We start from the raw sequence: 19,265 nt of genomic DNA, 5'->3' as shown, positions 1-19,265 counted from the left end.
TTACCATTTAATTTTTTTTTTTTCTTTTTATTCTTATATTGCTTATGATATGGGTCATCACACCCCCTGCATGCATACATGAAATGTGCACCGCCTCCCCTCTCTGCTTACCCAAATGTTTCAGTATGAATTTTGAAAAAACGACACAGTGTAGATTCCGCATGTAATTCTTTAATTTATAATAATCTAAAACTCGTGACCCCATCGTAATATGTGTCCTCGTGACATTTACGTAGCGGGTCCTCAAATGTGAAAAGCGGTCCACACGCGATCACATCAGACGTGTGCAAATGTGTGGACTGTACATTATGCACACATCGTAGAGGGAGTCCTCTTCGATTCAATTAGTCCCCACGCAGCATACGCCCTTAAAAAGAAAAAAGGACTGCAACCGTTAGTTCATCCCTCCCATGTGTGTTCCATTTGTCCAACTTTTGCACGTGTATGGCAGACCTACGCGCTGTCGTTTTAACATAAATTTGCAGCATATAGCCGTTATTACGAGATAACAACCGTGTCATTGTTTCAAGAAAACATCACGTGACTCTCCCTTATGCTCTATTTTTAAAATAAGCTCATCTTCTTCAAATGGGGCCTTTTCCTCCACTTGTTCTATCTACACGTGGGACAGAACGGGGATTGCGCCCTCTCCCCCGAGGATGGCAATTCGTGAAAAAAAAAAAAATAATTAAATAAAATAACGCAAAATAAGCCAAAATAGTGTAAAAAAAAATGTTGAGATAAAATATAGTAAAACAGAAGGAAGTGTTGTGACGTGGTGACACAACATGCGTCTCAACGCAGAGCTGAGTTCTGTCTACTCCCCCGGTTTTCTTCCCCAAATGAGGGGAAGAATCCTCTGATCAGTCCCCCTTGCAAAGTCTAACCTCATCCGTTCACCATCAACTGACTGCTTGATCCCTCCTCTTGTGGGGACCCCTCGCTACAGCGTCATATATCATGTTCCTCCCTATGCCATCCATATGGCGCAAAAAGAATTTCCAAGAAGACTTTTTCCCCCTTATGAAGTGCACATACTCATCAATAGTACATTCTCCCATATCCGCCAATTTATATAAAGACTTAAAATCTTCAAAATCTTTTTTTAACAATTCCTGAATCATGTAGGAGGAGATATGAGTCCATACCTCTTTCCTATACTCCTCATCCAAAAGTTCTTTTTTGGACATACTTTCCAAAAAAATTTTTAAAAGGTTTTGCATTTTTTTAAATTTCTTTCTTTCATTTTCGTGAAATGAATTATACACAATAAACATATCCCTGAATGGCACCGGGTCATCCAAATTTTGAATCCTTTCAAATATTTCTTCTTCCGTCATGTTTGCATAAAAATCTGCGGCTTCGCAATCGACTGGAACATCGTCGTCTTCTATTACCTTGTTATGCTTGAGCAACCTTATTTTATCGTAATTTGAGTTTATCAAAATACTGTCCTCGAACACTTCCTCGCCTATTTCGATATCATCAAGGGACCCGTCTGAGAGGTTCCACACGCTGTCGTTCTCACCATTACTCCTGATTCCACTGCTCCATTCACTGCCGAGGTCGATGCTTTCGTTGCTGCTGACGTGGTTATAGTAATCGCCCAGTACAGAATCCGTTACGCTTCCCCTCCTCACCCTCTTAAGGTGGTCCACCATCTGTAGGTATTTGCTTTTCCTTGGGACCCTTCTGTAATAGTTACCGTATGCGTTTATTTGGTGCCCGGGGATTCTCGGGTTCTCCATTATGCCCTACCAGGGAAGGAAAAAGAAAAATCACCATGTAATGCTTGCACACACGTGTATACGCAAAAACGGCACAGATGCACTAACAAACATGTGTACGGCTTCCCTCCCCTCCTCCGAGGGGGAACTCACCTCGGTGGGGCTGCTGCTCAACAAACTAGAAAATGACGAGAGCATAAAAATTTTAGATAAAACATTTTTAGAACCCCTGCTACTGCCCCTTCCACCTCTGCGGATGTTGCGCCTCCTCTTTCCCCCTCTATGCACATAGGACTCAATTTCGTTATCGTAAAATTCCTGCATGTGCATCCCATGATCCTCATACAGTTCGGGACTGACAAATAGAGACTCGCTAGAGCTGTGAGACATGATGGCCAGTTTTTGTATAGCCTCCCTCTTCGCAGTAAGATGCGCCTTCGTTTATTAGGTGATCCCTATTTTGCTTCTACTTTGCTCTTAACCTGCCTCCCATTTGCGCTAACATGACCCCTGTGAGGTTCTATATTCCTGAATAACCTTCTTCCCTATTTTAGCAATAGCGAATGTGCAAAAATAAAAAAAGTGAAAACTTGTCAAACTGTGGATATCACCCTGTTTGCAATTTATTCGCGTAACAAGAAAAAAAAAAAAAATTTTATTTTAAAATTGAAAGGGGAAAAACTGTGCCTGCTGCACCGCATCCATAGATGGTACTTAACCCCTGATGAATGCATACCTATTTTTTTCTCAAACAAAAAGTCCAAAAAAAAGTGCCAAAAAATATGCGCTACGAGAGTAATCTATCGGCATGTCACCCAATTTTGATGAATGCCTCTTTTTTGCTGTTCATCTTTGCTTTCCCCATTTGGAGATATTTTTATTGTAGGCATAGATATGGATTCGTAGAAATTATTTGTCCTCTTACATAGAACGAATTTTATTGTTACTTGTCTTCTTTCTCTAAAATAATTATTTTATTAGTGGAAAAAAAAAATATAGCACCATTTTTTCGCAGATTAGATAAGCACCGATTCGACTCTTCCGCTTTTTTCACTTTTGCATTAATAGTCTAAAAGGAAGCGACCCGCAGTTGTATATACGTAAATATATATAATAAGTACGCATTTGAATGTGGATCAGGATGCAAATTATTTTCCTTTATTTTAAATTTATTCTGAAATGACTTGATCCTCACGTGCAGCTCGTTTTCTTTTCCTAAGCGAGTTACGCGGTATACGTGCTCGGGCTGCTTGCGGTACTTTTTTTCGGTCACTTATTTGACATCACCCTGCTATTACCGTTGATACTATGTTCATATTCATTGTTTTATTTTATTTTTTTATTCAGTAGAACAAGTTTTTCCTGCGCATTTTAGAACCTACCCCCTTTAGCCCATTTTTTTTACTAACCTAGTTGTTACTTCCCCTGTTAGAACAAATCTGCTCCATGGGGAACAACCATCAGCATGACGATTGGCGCTTCACTTCTTCTTTCTCGCGCAACTCACAATAAAGCACGTCACAATGGGTTTCTTCTCCGTTCTGTTCTGTTTTGTTTTTCTTTCTTTTTTATAATTTCCTCCCCTTGTATAGTCATAAGAAATATAAAATTCGCTGTGACTCCTTTCCAAGTTAATGCACCCCCGTTGGAGGATAAAACGAACAAATCTATGAAAAAAAATGAAACTAAAAAAAAATCAACTAAGCTGTCAGCGTAAAAATAAATTTCGCATCCACCCACTTCTCGGCCATTCCCCTCATCATAATTTGAACTGCATAAATCATGTCCATATGAATTTCACAAGGGACCCCCCGAATGGTGTTACGGATTAGGAAACAATCCGTGCAATCACTAAAATGGGGAAGTATTGCAAAAAGGGAGGAACATGTCACCTAATCACACGCAGTTAGGAGAGCCAGTTTCTGCATCATCTTTCCCCTTGAAAGGCTAATTTTATGAAAAAAATGAAAAGTGCATTTTTACACATCCAAAAGGGGCAGTTATATAGACTAAATTGGGAAAAAAAAAAAAAAAAATGACAAACCTTTGCCCTACCCGCAAAATCGGAAACAACATATTTTTCCACCATTTTAAAATTCGCCGTAATTTTAAATTAGATCATTCGTTCCAAGTGAGAAATGGGAAAATTAACACCCCCTGCGAAATTCCACCCTTCTTGTAAATAACGGTTTAGAGCGGGTAAGGGAAGAGCAAACAAAAAAGAAGCAACAATTTAGGGGAAAAAAAAAAAAAATTTACACACCGGATTGAATCAGCAAAGGTGTAGAAGAAAAAAAAAAAAAAAAATCCCCTTTTCTTAGAGCAATTCTGCCAATTTCTTGCAAAGTCCACAACGAACAAATCGCGCCTGTGTGTTATAGTCCTGTCGCAGATTTTCGGATGGACAAAATTGTTTGCAACATGGGGGTAGAATTGGGGAAAAAATATTTCACCTCATTATTTTCCGTTTGAAATTTTTTTATTCTATAATTAATATTTTTTATATTATTTCTTTTATTTAATTTTTTCGTTTCCCCTCGTGACAACGTTTTTTCCCCTATGTTTTCTCTGAACTAGCGCCCCCTTTTGGCCTGCTAGGGGAGTACCTCCACGTTTTGCCCCAACGCGCAAAAGTTTGACACTCTTTTCAGACAAGTCTACTGAAAGAAGAAAAAAAAAAACGCTCGCTTTAGCCTCACGGGTATTCAGTTCGACCTACCCCTTGCGTCTTTCCAGTCTTATTTCACTCCTTCACTTCCCAACCGAGCAAACCCCCAGCGTTGCAGAACTCTCCAGTAACATCGCGACTGAGTGACCTCTGAAGAAGCTAAAATGATACTCACAAAAATTGCACTTTTGTTTTTCTTCGTGCTAACCTGCCTAAGCACCAACAAAGCGAGCAAACAAATAATCATCCTGAACGATGAAATAACAACCATAAAAAGTCCGATACACTGCATCGTCGACATTTATTTCCTTTACCGCAATGAATTATACAAAACGTGCATACACCACGTCGCTAAGGGAAGCACAGAGATCCATGTCCTCGTGCAGAAACGAATCAACAACACTTGGAAAACCCAAAAGACTCTTCTCCAAGATAAAACGTGGTACCAACTTCCATTCGTTTTTAATTTCATACAGGGCAATGAAATTATTATTGTAGTCTGCAGATATAAAGGTTTGACAAAAAAGGAAGGAGCCACCTGTGAACGTTGGAGCAGCGTCACGGGGACCATTTACAATAAAGAGTATATTAGCATAGATGAAAAATCCCTTATCAGCAAAAACTTAGATTCATACGCTTCGGCTCCTCTAACAATTTCAAATAAAAAATTTTTCCATATTTGTGGAATACATTCCGACGAATACGAAAATGCTAAGAAGGATAATTTCATTTCTTGTCTTGCCAGTGAAGACAAGGGAAAAACCTGGAGGTACGTTTGCTCCGAAGGGGCAGAATGAAAAAAAAGGAGAGGGAACACTTTTGCGCATCCCCCCCAAAGGCAGAGGCATGTTTGTCCTCCATTCCACGAACACATTTTTCACTCACCCTAAACCCTTTCCAAATTTCAACACATTTTTCCTTCCTCATACGCCGCTTCTCCCCCGCAGCACCAAAATCCTCATAAACTACGAACAGTTCAAAGAAGGAATTCCCTACTTCTATCTGCGACCTCTCGTTTTTAACGATGAGTTCGGGTTCTACTCCTACTCCCGAGTAAGCACCAGCAACACGGACAGGGGAGGTAACTATATGAAGTGCACCCGGGATGTGAACCACCGAAGATATAATGAATATAAGTTCACATGCAGAGACGTTGAACTCATTAAAAAGAACAAGTCCCTTCAAAATATTACTAAGCTAAACGGATACTACATAACAAGCTACGTCCATAAGAACAACTCTAATGAGTGCTACCTATACTACACAGAGAATAACGCCATTGTTGTGAAACCCAAAGTGGAAAACAATAACCTTAACGGTTGCTACGGAGGCTCCTTTGTAAAATTGAATGAATCGGAGGTGCTCTTCATCTATTCCACTGGGCACGGTGTTCAGAACATCCACACGCTGTACTATACAAGGTATGACTGAGAGGGGCACATCGCAGCGGGGATCCAACAAAGATAAACGCAGAACTCCCTCACCCCTACAAAACGGATCACCCTTTGCCATTTTCCCTGAGGGAGTTTTCCCAATGTGTGAGCCCCTAAAGTGAGGAAAGCAAACTCACAGAACTGTAAAACTTATGTTCACGTTAATTCTTTTTTTTAATTACTAAGGAGAAATATGTGTGTGCATTTTATGCAGATGTAGAGCTTTCTCACTTCCCATAGTTCAACCCTATTCATGTCGTGTCTGGCCATTTAATCTAACATTGTGTTACTCATTTTTATTTTGCTCCTTTTTGAGCATTCCATTCTTATGAATTGCTTCCGTTTGGACTTTCCCATCACAACCGATATTACAAAAAAGGAAAAGAAACGCATAATAGAGGGACTATATAAATAATGCCCACCTTACTATAAAGTTTTTTTTTTTTTTTTTCCATTTATTTTTAATCAGAAAAATGTCGTAACGGACGAGAAAAAGTTGATTCATTTTAAAAAGGAAAAATGAGCCAACTGGAAAAAAAGAAAACCCTAAATTTCGGTTTAAAAAATACTACTAAGGCACAAATTTGCTCAAATGAGGGGATCCTCTTTGTGGAGGTTCCCAATTGGTCAAACGGAGCACACACGCAGAGAAGGTATCAATAGATAAAACAAAACGGTAAAACAAAACGGTAAAACGAAACGGTAAAACAAAATAATAAAAAGAAACAGTAAGAAAAAACAATAAAATAATGATAAGGAATGATAAAATAAAATAGTAAAATTCCCTGGTGGCACACCGTATCCCGGCGACCGGCACAGACAAATCGCATTCTGCCAACCGGATCCAGACACACGGTGGACTCCCCTTCAGTGATCCATCTAGACAACATGCCTTACCATTTCCTCTACATGAGAATAGTAACCCTCGTCTTCTGATTCCGCGTTACGAAACACTGCATAATCTTCATCGTCATATTCAAGTTCCCAGTTTAAGCCTCTTCCTTCAATCTATCGTAAAAAGAAAAAGTGGAAAGGGTAAAAGTTTGCGTGATTCCAAATGGGCGTGCCTTCAAACGGGCGTGCCTTCAAACGGGCGTGCTTTCAAACGGGCGTGCTTTCAAACGGCTTTCGTAACACATCGGCGTAAGCGCGTCACCCCCATGTATACACGCCCTCTTTTGTATGCATTACCTTCATCAATTGAAAAGTGAATATGAAAAAGAAAAGGTACAAACAAACAGCTATTGCAAAGAAGATGCCTTTCCCGCTTATTTTGCTAATATCCGGAAACCCTGCCTTCCTAAGGTGGTCCACCATCCCCCCAGAAAGCATCGACATTATTCCCTTTGTCATGTTTGCAAGAGTGGACTAGGATTAGCTTATCTTTAGTAGGTTAAGATTTTTTTTTTTCTTTTTTGAGCGGAAGAGGCCGCAACTGTTTTTCCAGTTAAAGGTTTTATGCTACAAGTTAAGCCCGCGCGAAGATAAATTATGCAAGAAAAAACAAACAAACAAACAGAAACGACGAAGATCGAAAGGGAAAAACAATTATTATGCTATAGCAAATTATCTTCCTCCCCGCCTCTTTTAAACGTGGAGCGTAGACAATAACAGGAACGAATCTCTGCAGGCTGCATCAAGTACAGGGTTGTCAAATGGAGCATCTCCTACTTTGTATTAAATTATATTTTATTTTCACTTCCCAATGAGAGAAAATTGAAGATGCAAATGAAAAGGAAAGAACAGCTATTTCGATTTAGAAAAAGGCGCTTTAAGCACTTACTGATTTTTATCTGCCTGGGTAATTTTTTCCTAACCCGTTTTGCTTTTTTTTTTTTTTTTTTTTTTTTTTTGCCGTTTCTGCTTCCTACCGGGGGGCAAATATGTCTTTTATCAGGGTAAGAGAATCGGCTACATGGGGCAGAAAACAATATGGCGGCACGTAATCAACATAATCAAAGAAAAACTAAATTTATGCAAAACTGAAAAGGTATACATAACATAGAATGGCAAGAATGTGAAAAAAAAAAAAAATAAATATGTATATTTTTACATGTTTATGTTTATGATTTTTTTTTTTTTTTTTAAACAACCTAATTTTTCTAGCCATTTTACGCGCTACTGCTTCGTCAAAAGTCTGACTTTTAATTTGCGTTTCTGTAATACCTCTTTATGCCTACATCTGTACATACCATGTTATAGACCTATTTTCGAGCCCTTTTTTTCGCTGATCCCGACGCCCGCGCCGATGGTATACTGGTGGCACCAAAGTCGGCATTAACCAGTTTAGCGCTTTCCGCCCACCCCGCGAATATGTATACCAAAGTAGAACCACCACCCCCTTTCAATGTTTTTACAACTAGATTAAATCTAAAAAATGGAAGTTACAACTTTTTTTTTTTCCTCCCTGCTGCGCTACTGACAAGCTAACATATTAAAGGCTAGATCGACGGTGCTCTAACGCTACCATTTTTTCGGTCGATATATTTTTTTTTTTTTTTTTTTAATAAAAACTACTATGCAGAAACATATATATAATATTATGAATATATACCCCCGGGGACAAATGTGAACCAATTTAACATGCACAAATTTTATCAGCCCGCGTACTTCTTCGCTGATAGAAAAAAAAGAAAAAAATTCAATGACCCAATGACCGCCTTCCAGTTAACCTAACAGTACCGCGCATCACTCCGTGGCAATAGTACCCTGCCCCCCATTTTTGCAACTCACAAAAAAGTCGTTCTCCTTGCACCCATGAATAATGCGAGGTATTCTCGTGGGAGACTCTCACCCATACACCCGTGACTTCACCTATTTTAAACGTCCCCAATTTAGGTGACAATTGGGAGAAACAGAAACGTGCGTTCCGATCATGACAACCCCAATATAGCGCTTTTGCGAATGTTGCTTTTTCAAGGGATCAATTTTAAGAAAAACGTGGCACTGCCACAAATACAATAGAATAAAATAAAGTAATCCTTTTTTTGTTCCTTTTTATTACTACCTCATTGTTATTCACGCTTGGCTGTTTTTTTTTTTCTTCCCACCTCCTGATTGCTTATTACCCGAATGGGCAGCTGGAGCCCCAGCTTGAAAAACCTCTCGACGTTAACCTGATGCTACAGTGTAGGCACCTCTAATATATGTGCTTCTTCCCCCTACCAGTTAACATAAAATACAGAAGACTTTCTAATAGCTGCACACCCACCTCCCGTTTCACCTTCCCGTCATACCTCCACTATGTACCCATCGTAAAAACGTTCACCACGTCAGCATCAAATTTAAGCCGAAGGGGGGGGAAGGAGTTGTTATAAAAATAGCACTAAATGGAAAGTCCGCCTGGCACACTTCCCATCGGGTAGCAACATCCCTTCCCATTTTTAATAACCCGAATTAACAATTTTTTTTTTGCCAAAAAAAAGTACCCTTATATTTGCGCTAATTAATCCATCTACACATACCGCTTAACTGCGCCGCCAACTTGTACCTTGTTGGCAGTTCTAGAATTGGTTCGAGTAGCCCCTAGAGCCGCTCAAGCCTCTCCGGCCGGCCATTCGACTTCCCACTGGCAGTCGTTCCTAAAAACAACAAACGAGCGAATGTCACACCAGAGATGCCTAAGATATTAGTAGTCCCTTTTATAACCACATAGGGATTCACATGCAAAGGTCGACCTACATAAGTTATGCTTCCTTTCATACCACCTTATCGAAAGTGGGCTACGTTAACTATTCTCACAACCGAACGGCTATTACACCCAAGGCTGCCTTCATTTCTTTATTTTGCCACTCTGCTATTCTTCCATTCTGCCGTCTTTTTCCTTTTGGTTGGGAGCTCAATCTAACTTAGCCCACAGCACATTCGCCCCCGTGGCAAAATAATAAATAAATAAATAAGAAGGAAGCGTAACAAAGAAGAGCAGCATTTCCATTTGTGATATTAACTGTAGGAAAAACGTCTAAAGGAGGGCGCTACCCTACTGGCATCTAAAAAAGGAACAAGCACACACATGCACGTGCCCTCCCGTATGCACACACTTAACTTCTATTCCATCCCCATGTTGCATTGTAAGTTCCGTCTCCCATCTGCCACAGTTGTAAAAATATTTCTTCCAATGGAAGCTGAAGTGTGCTTACCCTATATTGGTACCTTCTTAATGGCTTCTCCGTTGGAAGTTCCCCCGTGGAGTTGCAAAAGCATCGTTAAAAAGGGGATAGTTTATAACACCGCCAGCGATGGCAAGAACCTTGGGTTGCCAAACAAATGTGCCTCCTCCTCACTCTAATGAGCCATGCAACCTGAACCCACGCTCTTTATTTATCCTCCTCCGTAAAGCTAACTAGCACAAAAGATTTCAAATAAACTGCAGGGGCAATTTATCCCCCCCCGTGCAACTCCCCCATCTTTATCGAGTCACACTCCTATGCATGCTGATGAATAAGTAGACCTACTAATAGAACGCACCAGCCATTTTGTAACCCTTCCCCCTTTTCTTTTTTTTTTATTCTTTCCTTCTTTTGTTCCCCTTTGTGACGTCCCCTCCATTCGCATAATGCAAAAACACATGTAGGTAGAACTGATACAATACATGAGCGATGGGCTCTTAGGGTCGGCATAAAATGTGCCCAAATTACTCTGCGATAACCTCCACTCGGGCATGCACATATATACATATATATATAAATAAATGCATAACATTCGCGTGGCGTACACTTTCTTCTGCGTAATCAAGGTTGTGTGAGGAAGTACACAAAAAATTATGATCCTACCCCGGTAAAGAAGAGGGGGCAAAAAAAAAGGGCAAGAAGCGTTCCGCCGTTTCTTTAACCTAAAGGGTTACGATGAGAAGCGGGAGGAAAAAACCCCATGCCGGATATACAGCACAAGCACAGGAACGCAACTAAGCAAAGGGCGGGGGGGTTAAAAATTGCCCAAATAGATGGTCCAAATTTTTATTCGAAAGTTTACCCAAAGTTTACGCAAAATTTACCCCAATTTTACCCACAGTTTTACTCCAAAATGGCGCAAAGTACAGCTAGCCAGAACAACTAAAATATATGCAACAAAGGAACGAGGGGTAAAAGAAGAAAATCTTTACCCGAATTCTTACTCCCTGTGCGTATCGCACATGCAACATAATTTGCGGATGCACCGGGCGGGGAAAAGCAAAGCAAGAGCAGCAGCAGCAGCGGGGCAATGCTAAATAAATCCCACGAGCAACAAAACTGCGAATACGGGGTAAACGCCGTGCAATGTGCGCGTAAGTACGCATAGGCATGTGAATATAAACACGTATACATGTACCACTACACGCACTGTATGCGAACCTTCCGGAAATGGCAGTGTCCCCGTAAGTACATAATAATTTTTTCTACCCCTTTTTACTTAAAATTTTTGCTCACTAACACAAACTTTTTTTTTTTTTTTTTTGCTCCTTAACATGTGAGCCATTCCTACGTATGCACCTTGTGCGTAATTTAATATGCAAACGCATTATCTATACATATTAAATACATATATATATATACTATGTATACCCCTTTTTTTTGATTATATTTTAATTAAAAAAAAATTATTATCACGCACCTAATCGTGAAAAAGGAAATTACTTCACATAAGGAAAATATTTTCAAAAAATAGCAACCGCTTTTCCGCCATATATTCGACACATGGGAAATTACTTTTAACATAATAACACTTCGAAAAAAAAAAAAAATTTTTTTTTACTTTTCCTTAGTTTTACCTAAAACTTTTAGAAATAACAATAACACTAAACATTTTTAGAATTTCCATAAAAATTTATTATTCTGAGTTTTTCACATTTCACTCCTATTTTTTTACGCATACGTTTCGCTCACTTTTTTTTTTTTTTTTTCAACGCTTTAATTTTTCTTCTCAGTTTTTACTGTTCACCTTTTGAGCATTATTTTTTTTTTTTTTTCCACCCTCATTACTTTAAACGCATCGGCATACGCGCGATAAATATAAATAGCTATATATGTGCTTAATACATCATCCATATTTTACCTTATAGTTTTTTTTTTTAATACAAAAAATCTTCACGGCTTTTATAACATTACCTGCATTGCTACACCTTTATCCATCCCCTTCACACTCGCGAAAATGAAACTAGCTAAATTATTTTACTTCGTCGCCTTCCTCATAACCATTAAGGTGTTCGTTCCAGGATTCAACAATGATGGATTAGTTGAAGCAAAGAAGGCTTCTAACGCCAAGTCCTTAAAAAAGATCGACAAGGATATGCTAAGAAAAAAGAGAAATAAAAAGATCATGATCATATCTACCATCGCCACTAGTTTAGCTCTACTCATTGGTAGTGCCTTAGGAGGATACAACTACTACAAACAAAAGAACACCAAGAAACTCCAATCAAAAACAGGAACTAGAAACTTAAGCAAGTCACAGGAGGATATCTCCAAGGTCCCAATAACGCCACCCACAATGCCCCCACCACCGTCAGTAACACTACCCTCACCACCTTACAAACCACCTCCCACCAAAACCCCAACATTCCCAACAACCCCATCAACCCCATCAACTCCAACAATCCCAACAACCCAAACAATCCCAACAACCCAAACAATCCCAACAACCCAAACAATCCCAACAACCCAAACAATCCCAACAACCCAAACAATCCCAACAACCCCAACATTCTCATCAACCCCAACAACTCCAACATTCTCATCAACCCCATCAACCCCAACAACCCCAACAACCCCATCAACCCCATCAACCCCATCGGCATCCGGACCCACCACGAATTACGGTTATTAAACTGAGCGCGAACAAATGTGTAGAGAACAATTTTATCTGCGTGTGTGAATAATTTTCTTGTACATGTGTAGAGATGTTATGTTACACACCTAAGTACACTTCAGCCCCCCGCACCGTGTCTACGTTTAGAAAATACGCAAACGTAGAAAAAATATATGCACACACGTGAAGCAGTAAATTTTGTACTTGTCGAAAAATGCACGCCGTTCATCGCACGCCCGATGTGTATGAAATGCATAAGATAACTCTCGAGGGGTGTTTTAAACTGCAAGGTGTTTTTCGGTTTCCACACAAGTGAAGGAAAAAAGAATAACTGGATGGATACATCATAATTCCTGTGAAATGCATTCCTGACACTACTTTTTGTGGCACATTACACACTACACATAACATGCATCAGAAGAGAGATAAAAGAAAGACAGAAAGAGAGAGCTGTTTTTTTTTTTTTTTTTTTTTTTTCCTTTTTTCAATTGTTTTTACCTTTCTTCGCTAACCCTCTTATAGGCATGGGAAGTGACTACATGAAATACAGAAGACCATAAGCTCCATACCAAAGTGAGAAAGGAACCACTAGCCCAGCACCAAAGTTGATGAAAAGCCAAATGATCAACAGAAGCTAAATTTGTGTAAATGCATTTGTGCAGAGTATACCGAATGCACCAATGTAGGAGAAAAAAGAAGCTTTTTAAGCTTTAATTTTTTTTTTTTTTTTTTTCGCCAATTTACGTGTGTGTCTATAGTTGTATTATAACATATGCTTGGTTATACATACACATATAGACGTTTTTTCGTCCCCTACCGTGTTATTTGCCCTACCGTGTTATTTGCCCTACCGTGTGAATTACCCTACCGTGTGAATTACCCGACCTGTTCCCGTTTGCCTCAACATGTTCGTACGTAGGTGTGTAATGTTCGTGAGTCCTTTCTAAGTACGTTAAGTGTTCTTGTGTGAGTTCTGTAAAATAGTTCGCCTCGTCCGTGACCCGCGTTTTTTTTTTAGTAAGTCGGTCCGTGTTGCTTGTTCGTGATCGTCCGCCCCTTTTTTTTTTTAACTGTCCGTTTTTGTACTGCCCCGTATTTTCTACCGTCCGCCTATTTCTGTTTCAGTCCTGCGTGTTCTCATGTTCTCCTGCTTTCCTGTTCTCTCGTGTGTAACTGTAACTGTACATTTGTGTGCAACTGTACGTGTGTGTGTGTGTGTGTGTGTTTGCTCGTTCGTTCGCATGTCCGTAAGATCGTACTTTCGCATGTCCGTAAGATCGTACTTCCGCATGTCCGTCAGGTCGTTCGTTCGAATGTCCGTATTCGTGTGTGTGTCCTGTGAGTAATTTTTTTTTCAAGTGTGTTTTCGTTTCCGTTTGCGTGTGCGTGTGCATAGTTATGTATGTACAGACGCCGAGTGCCCAACTCTTTAAAAACATTTCAGCTCTTGAATGTACTTCAGGGGAAAATTAGTTCTTATCTCTTCGAAAAGTAAAGAAAAAAAAAAAGCCGATGCAGACTAACCAGTGCTGATAGCCGCACCTGCTAACTTCATCCCAATCGTATCATTACGCTCCTGCGTATTGTCACCCCGTGCTACTCACCCATGTCCTACCAAATTGTTTCACCTAAACAATGTCGGGATGATCATATGTTTGCACGCATGACGCGTGAACAAACGTAAAAGGTGAAGAAGAATAAAAAATCACCGTTTTTTATGTTCCTTTGCTAAGTTTGAAATGTCCCTTATTAACAGCCGCATTTATTTGTGCGACGGGAGGGAGAATATATGAGGGTTGTCTCACCCATGCAACAGGACCTATGTGCATAACAGCTAAAACATCGAATGACCACACTATATACCTTCCTACACTTATGCATTTTTGCGAGCGCCTCCTATTAGCGTGGAAAAAGAGTGGCAAACTAATTTCTCCCCCCTGAGTAAGGAGGTTACACTTTTTATTTTTACGTCAACGGGGGGACTATATACCCTTTCGCTTTTCCCTCACTTCTGGTACGTTCTCTCCCCAAGGAAGGACATTTCCTCCCATATTGCACTTTCGAATAAAAAAAATAAAAAGGCGCTACCAAATAAAGACCTCCAAAAAAATATTCATCCTTGTTGTACCCGTCATGTCGTTTTTATCAACCCAGTGACAAATCAGACAGGGAAGGAACCAACCCCCTGAATGCTCCCCAACATGTAACATTTCGCCTTCTATAAATACATGCAATGGGGCTACCAAACCAGTCGACCACCCACAAAATGTGAAACGAAATATTGTCGATGAGGAGAGCAACTCAATTTTAACCCACGAATTGGCAAAAATGGATTAACCTAACCTGTCCCGTTTGTCCCATTTTTCAAGCTCCCCTTTTCGCCCTTAATAGGCTATCCAATCAGCACACCTGCGTCCGAAGCATTTTTGTTCTTTTTAATGTTCCCGAAAAAAGCTCCACGAAGGGGACAGCAGTCAAAGGGAAGACGAACGTGCATACGTATAAATATATTTATAATTTTTCTTTCACTTTTTTCCTTCACCAAGTCAAATTCCACCAAAACTGCTCCTTTGTCCTTCATTTTCACGTCCCTTTTAACCATTGGGATAAGAATGAAAGGTGAACCCGCGTGCCACCTTTACAAACCTACTGAACAACCGGACCTGTACCTTCCATTGCAGACTGGTAAAACTGGGCGACATGTAACTTCCTTTTTACAACGCAGATCGAAATTGCATTTTTTTTTTTTTTTTCTCCTGTTTTAATCGCGCGCGCGGCTTCGCGAAAAATTCGGGTACTTTAAGAGGCCTCTAACCCGCATGCAGATATGCACACCTGCACATATGCCTATACATACACATGCTAACGCATGCAAATACATGCACATACATTTTCGCTCTCCTTCATTTGTCATTCAAGTCACAACATGCTGCTCCATTGCCCCTACACCACGACTGCATTACGCAATAGAGAAAAAAAGAAAAAAAAAAAAGGTGAAAAATCCGGAAGGGCAAGCGGAACGAACAGAACAAATTCACACCCCGCGGCTCCGATGAGGAATCCTCTAAATGCATGCAAATTAATTTTTCAGTGTGGCCCAACGTCGATCGGGTAAGCTACAATTTTTCCCCCGTTCAGTTGGATGAAAATACTTCCAGGCGGAAAAAACAAAATGAAACACACATATGTTTGTATGTACAAGCAGGTACATGTGCATGTGCGCGCTTATATAAATATTTATACTCATATGCATGCGTGGCTTGGCGCAGATATATTCATACAACACGCATGTAGAGAACGAGAATCGACCTGACAACCATTTTTTCTTAACTGTGAGAGGGATGCCAAGTCCACTTGAAGCACAATTCAGAGGTTGGTTTTTCCCCTCCTAATTGTGCCAGCCAATTTTTGCATCCTTTACGAATTTTCTTATATATCTGTTTTTATTTTTGCGCGCATTTTATTTGCCATGCTGACATTCCTCTGCTACCATTTCGAATTTTTTTCTAACAACCAATCCTTGCGGTTGTACTGCAACTTTTTCTCTCATTTTTTTCTTTTTTTTTTTTTTTTTCCTTTTTTGCATTTTTTCTCTGCTCTCCTGATTGTTTACTGTTATGTGAATTCCACGCAACTACGTGGTTTAAAAGATAATTCACTTTCGAGCAGCTTGCTTAATTGCCCTGACACGTTCCAACGGGCATAGATCAATATGTACAACCTGCACAGTGTGAATACAAACATTTGTAAAAATGAGATGATTAATTTGTCAACGAGTCACCTTTTCCGCCAAAGCGAAAAATTTGTTTGTATTTTTTAAAAGAAACATTTCGCGTTATATAGAAAGTATTTTTTTTTTTTTTTTTTTTTACACTATCCACTTGGTCGATTTGCAACCGCGGTATTGTTTCTGCGCTATAGAGAAGCACCGCTTAACCATTTGTTCGATTGCTTATTATATTTTTTCTGAATTTTTCTGTTTCTCGTGGCAGCTCCCAATTGTGCTTGTTGTTTTTTTGCAGAAGCCGCGTTGCTCCACGTCCGTTCGTTTGTTTGTTCATTTGTTTGATTGATTGCTTTTTTGCACCCTTTTTTTTTGCTTCCTTTATTATCTACAGCCGTCCTTTTCCCGGCTTTACACACCCGCACGTGCACTTACCCACCATGTTTTGTGATAAATTCGTCTTCCTCTTTTTCTTTTCCCTTTTAACCATCGTATGGAGAGACGTACACAGTAGGGACGTCAATGAGAATAAAATTGTAGTCAACCCCGTTGACACGGGAACGCCCGGGGGGGACAACTCCTCGGGCGGAAAGAAGGGATCCAGCGGGGATGAGAAGGCCAACAAGGCAGACAAAGTGGGCAAGCCCGATGAGGAAGAGGAGGACGAACCAGATGTAGATGTGGACGCCGACGAAACGGAAGATGCGTCCCCAGAGGGAGAGGCTACCACCCCAAAGGATTACCCAACTGAAGGAAAAGACAACCAGGAAAATAACATGGACGCCATAATAAATGAATATTACACAAATGTGCTCATTCCAAAGGAATCGAAGGATCGCGCCGAGATGGAAGAGGAAAAAAATAAAATGTCACTCATCACAAGAATTAAAAAGTTTTTCACAAAAAAAGAAGAAGAGACGGAAGAAAATCCACCAACATTAATTGAATACATACGTCAGAAAAATAAAAAAATATGGGATCTCGAAGAGGAAAAGGCAAGCAGAGACAGAACAAAAAGTATGTATAAATATCTTTTCTGGACCACTGCTTACCTCCTAATTAACGTGGCTATAATCCCATTCTTATCTTATTTTTACATGTACAAGAGGGTTAAAAATACCATTATGGAGGAATATAAAAATAACCCAGATAGACGTCTTGTCCCCTACAACTACGACTTTTCCTCTAACAGACCTTCGGTAAAAATTTCCGGCAGGACTTTCCGCAACTGCAGGTATTATCCTCCGAAGAGGAGGACCCAATTCCCCTTCCTGGTCGGGATGCTCAACGGGAGCCCTTACGGTAGGCAGATGACCGCACGGCTGCAACATGGCACGATCATACATATACGCATAAATTTGCATACCTACGTGCATGCCTACGTGCAACCCTTCCATCAACACATTACCTTATCCCTCACCCCTTTTACCTTCTTTCCCCTTTCGACAGCGATTGTCAAACTATGACACGTGGAATTGGCAAAAATCGAAGGGTTAATACCCACGACGTGGTTACTCTCCCCCGTCGGATGGAGCCTCCATTTCACCTCCTGACGGACCCCCTGAAGCACCCCTGTATATGTACGAATTGCCCACCTTTCGTATATCGCACCTGCGCTGATTGCATCACGTTAACATATTACAGTCGTTTAAATTCATCATCAGCTGTTTGGACAAGCTGTGCTCAGGCAGCTGCCGGCACATACAACACACGCATAAATTTACATCCCCCAATTTTACTATTCAAGAGTGGTTAAGCAAATGGCGTTACTGACGGGATGGTCCCCGTCTGGCACCATCTCCCCCATGTACAGGCCAGCCGTGGAGGGTAAAAGCTCTCCATACAACAACGCCTCTCTATTTAAATCCCCCAACTGATTGACCACTTTGCATTAACATTTGTTTCATGTGGGCCATGCCTTTTTCCAACACTGTATTGTTTTTTATATGTGCACAAAACGAACACATTTCATGGGGATCCCCTCAATCTATTTGCGTTTAAAAAAAAATTACACATAGTGGGGATTTAATTCGCGTTTGTAATTTTCTTTCACGTTGATAAAGCAATGGTTGGCATGTTGATCGGCATTACGCTTGTCACTCCTCTCATCATTTTGCTTCCCTTTTTTTTTTTTTTAATCCTTCACCACGGTAAACAAAACTTTTTTTGTCCACTCATTTTAACCTTTTCAGAAATGCGTGCATGCAAACGCATACCTGCTTGCGTATTTCCACTCGTTCCATCCGAATGGGCGATTAGCATTTACCCCCCTACGGGCTGTTCCTTAAATTGCTTTTACTCATTTGGAAGGGGAAAAAAGCATGGAGTAAAATGCGCTGCTAAACTCCGGCGTTAAGAATGCAGCAAAATATTTCTCCTTCACTGACCGGGTAAACGCAAAAGTGACACTCCACATGAGAGCATAAAATATGCATACCGCACGTACGTACATCTTTTCGAAGCACCGTGCACAAATCGGTGACGAACACGCTACGATGACGCACTTGCATTGCGGCACTCCTGTTCCCCCGGTCAAGGCGAAATAACACTCATGCCGCCAAACGACCCACACGGAATACTTACAACATAGCAATTCCACCTGTACGCAAATGGGAAAAAAAAAAAAAAATTCCCAATTACCTTCCAAACAATTTAACCACTACGAAGCGGTCAAACGCTGCTAAAAATATATAACTCCCATCCCCCCGTATTTTGAATCCCCACAAGGGACATGCCAAACGGGTGTTTATACATTCATTGTATATTGCTATGCTTTGCCCCAATTCCAGTGCGTTGCCCTCCAAGTGAAGCCATCCACAGAGCAGCCACGCAACAGCATATGCAACCACCCCCCTTGTTGTGGAAACATGCCCCAATTCGCAGAGACGTAAGCCACATGACCGTTGTTGGGGGCGATTCACATTTTCACC

At 40.4% G+C, this 19,265-nt stretch overlaps 4 protein-coding genes across 4 annotated transcripts; 3 read left to right on the top strand and 1 right to left on the bottom strand.

Annotated features, from left to right (window-relative positions):
* Window positions 1-902: 902 nt before the first annotated feature.
* On the bottom strand, window positions 903-2,117 carry PCOAH_00012680 (Uncharacterized protein; the record flags this gene model as incomplete). The annotated part of the gene is made up of 2 exons (XM_020058077.1): window positions 903-1,754; window positions 1,881-2,117. The coding sequence occupies 2 exons, from the start codon at window positions 2,115-2,117 to the stop codon at window positions 903-905; spliced, it is 1,089 nt and encodes a 362-aa protein (XP_019913415.1).
* A 2,442-nt stretch (window positions 2,118-4,559) lies between these two features.
* PCOAH_00012670 (Uncharacterized protein) lies at window positions 4,560-5,826 on the top strand (the record flags this gene model as incomplete). Its single annotated transcript, XM_020058076.1, has 2 exons — window positions 4,560-5,164; window positions 5,343-5,826. 2 exons carry the CDS (start codon window positions 4,560-4,562, stop codon window positions 5,824-5,826), a joined length of 1,089 nt encoding a protein of 362 aa, XP_019913534.1.
* A 6,128-nt stretch (window positions 5,827-11,954) lies between these two features.
* PCOAH_00012660 (Early transcribed membrane protein) lies at window positions 11,955-12,307 on the top strand (the record flags this gene model as incomplete). The annotated part of the gene is made up of 1 exon (XM_020058075.1): window positions 11,955-12,307. A coding segment is annotated over one exon (353 nt), but the record flags the coding sequence as incomplete, so codon positions are not given.
* A 4,468-nt stretch (window positions 12,308-16,775) lies between these two features.
* Window positions 16,776-17,801, top strand: PCOAH_00012650 (Uncharacterized protein; the record flags this gene model as incomplete). The annotated part of the gene is made up of 2 exons (XM_020058074.1): window positions 16,776-17,637; window positions 17,785-17,801. The coding sequence occupies 2 exons, from the start codon at window positions 16,776-16,778 to the stop codon at window positions 17,799-17,801; spliced, it is 879 nt and encodes a 292-aa protein (XP_019913370.1).
* Between the last annotated feature and the right edge of the window lie 1,464 nt (window positions 17,802-19,265).

This window comes from Plasmodium coatneyi, chromosome 5 (genome assembly GCF_001680005.1).
Source record: "Plasmodium coatneyi strain Hackeri chromosome 5, complete sequence".
Lineage (NCBI taxonomy): Eukaryota > Apicomplexa > Aconoidasida > Haemosporida > Plasmodiidae > Plasmodium > Plasmodium coatneyi.
The sequence above is the reverse complement of the archived record's forward strand: the minus strand, read 5'-3'. Positions and strand labels throughout refer to the sequence as shown.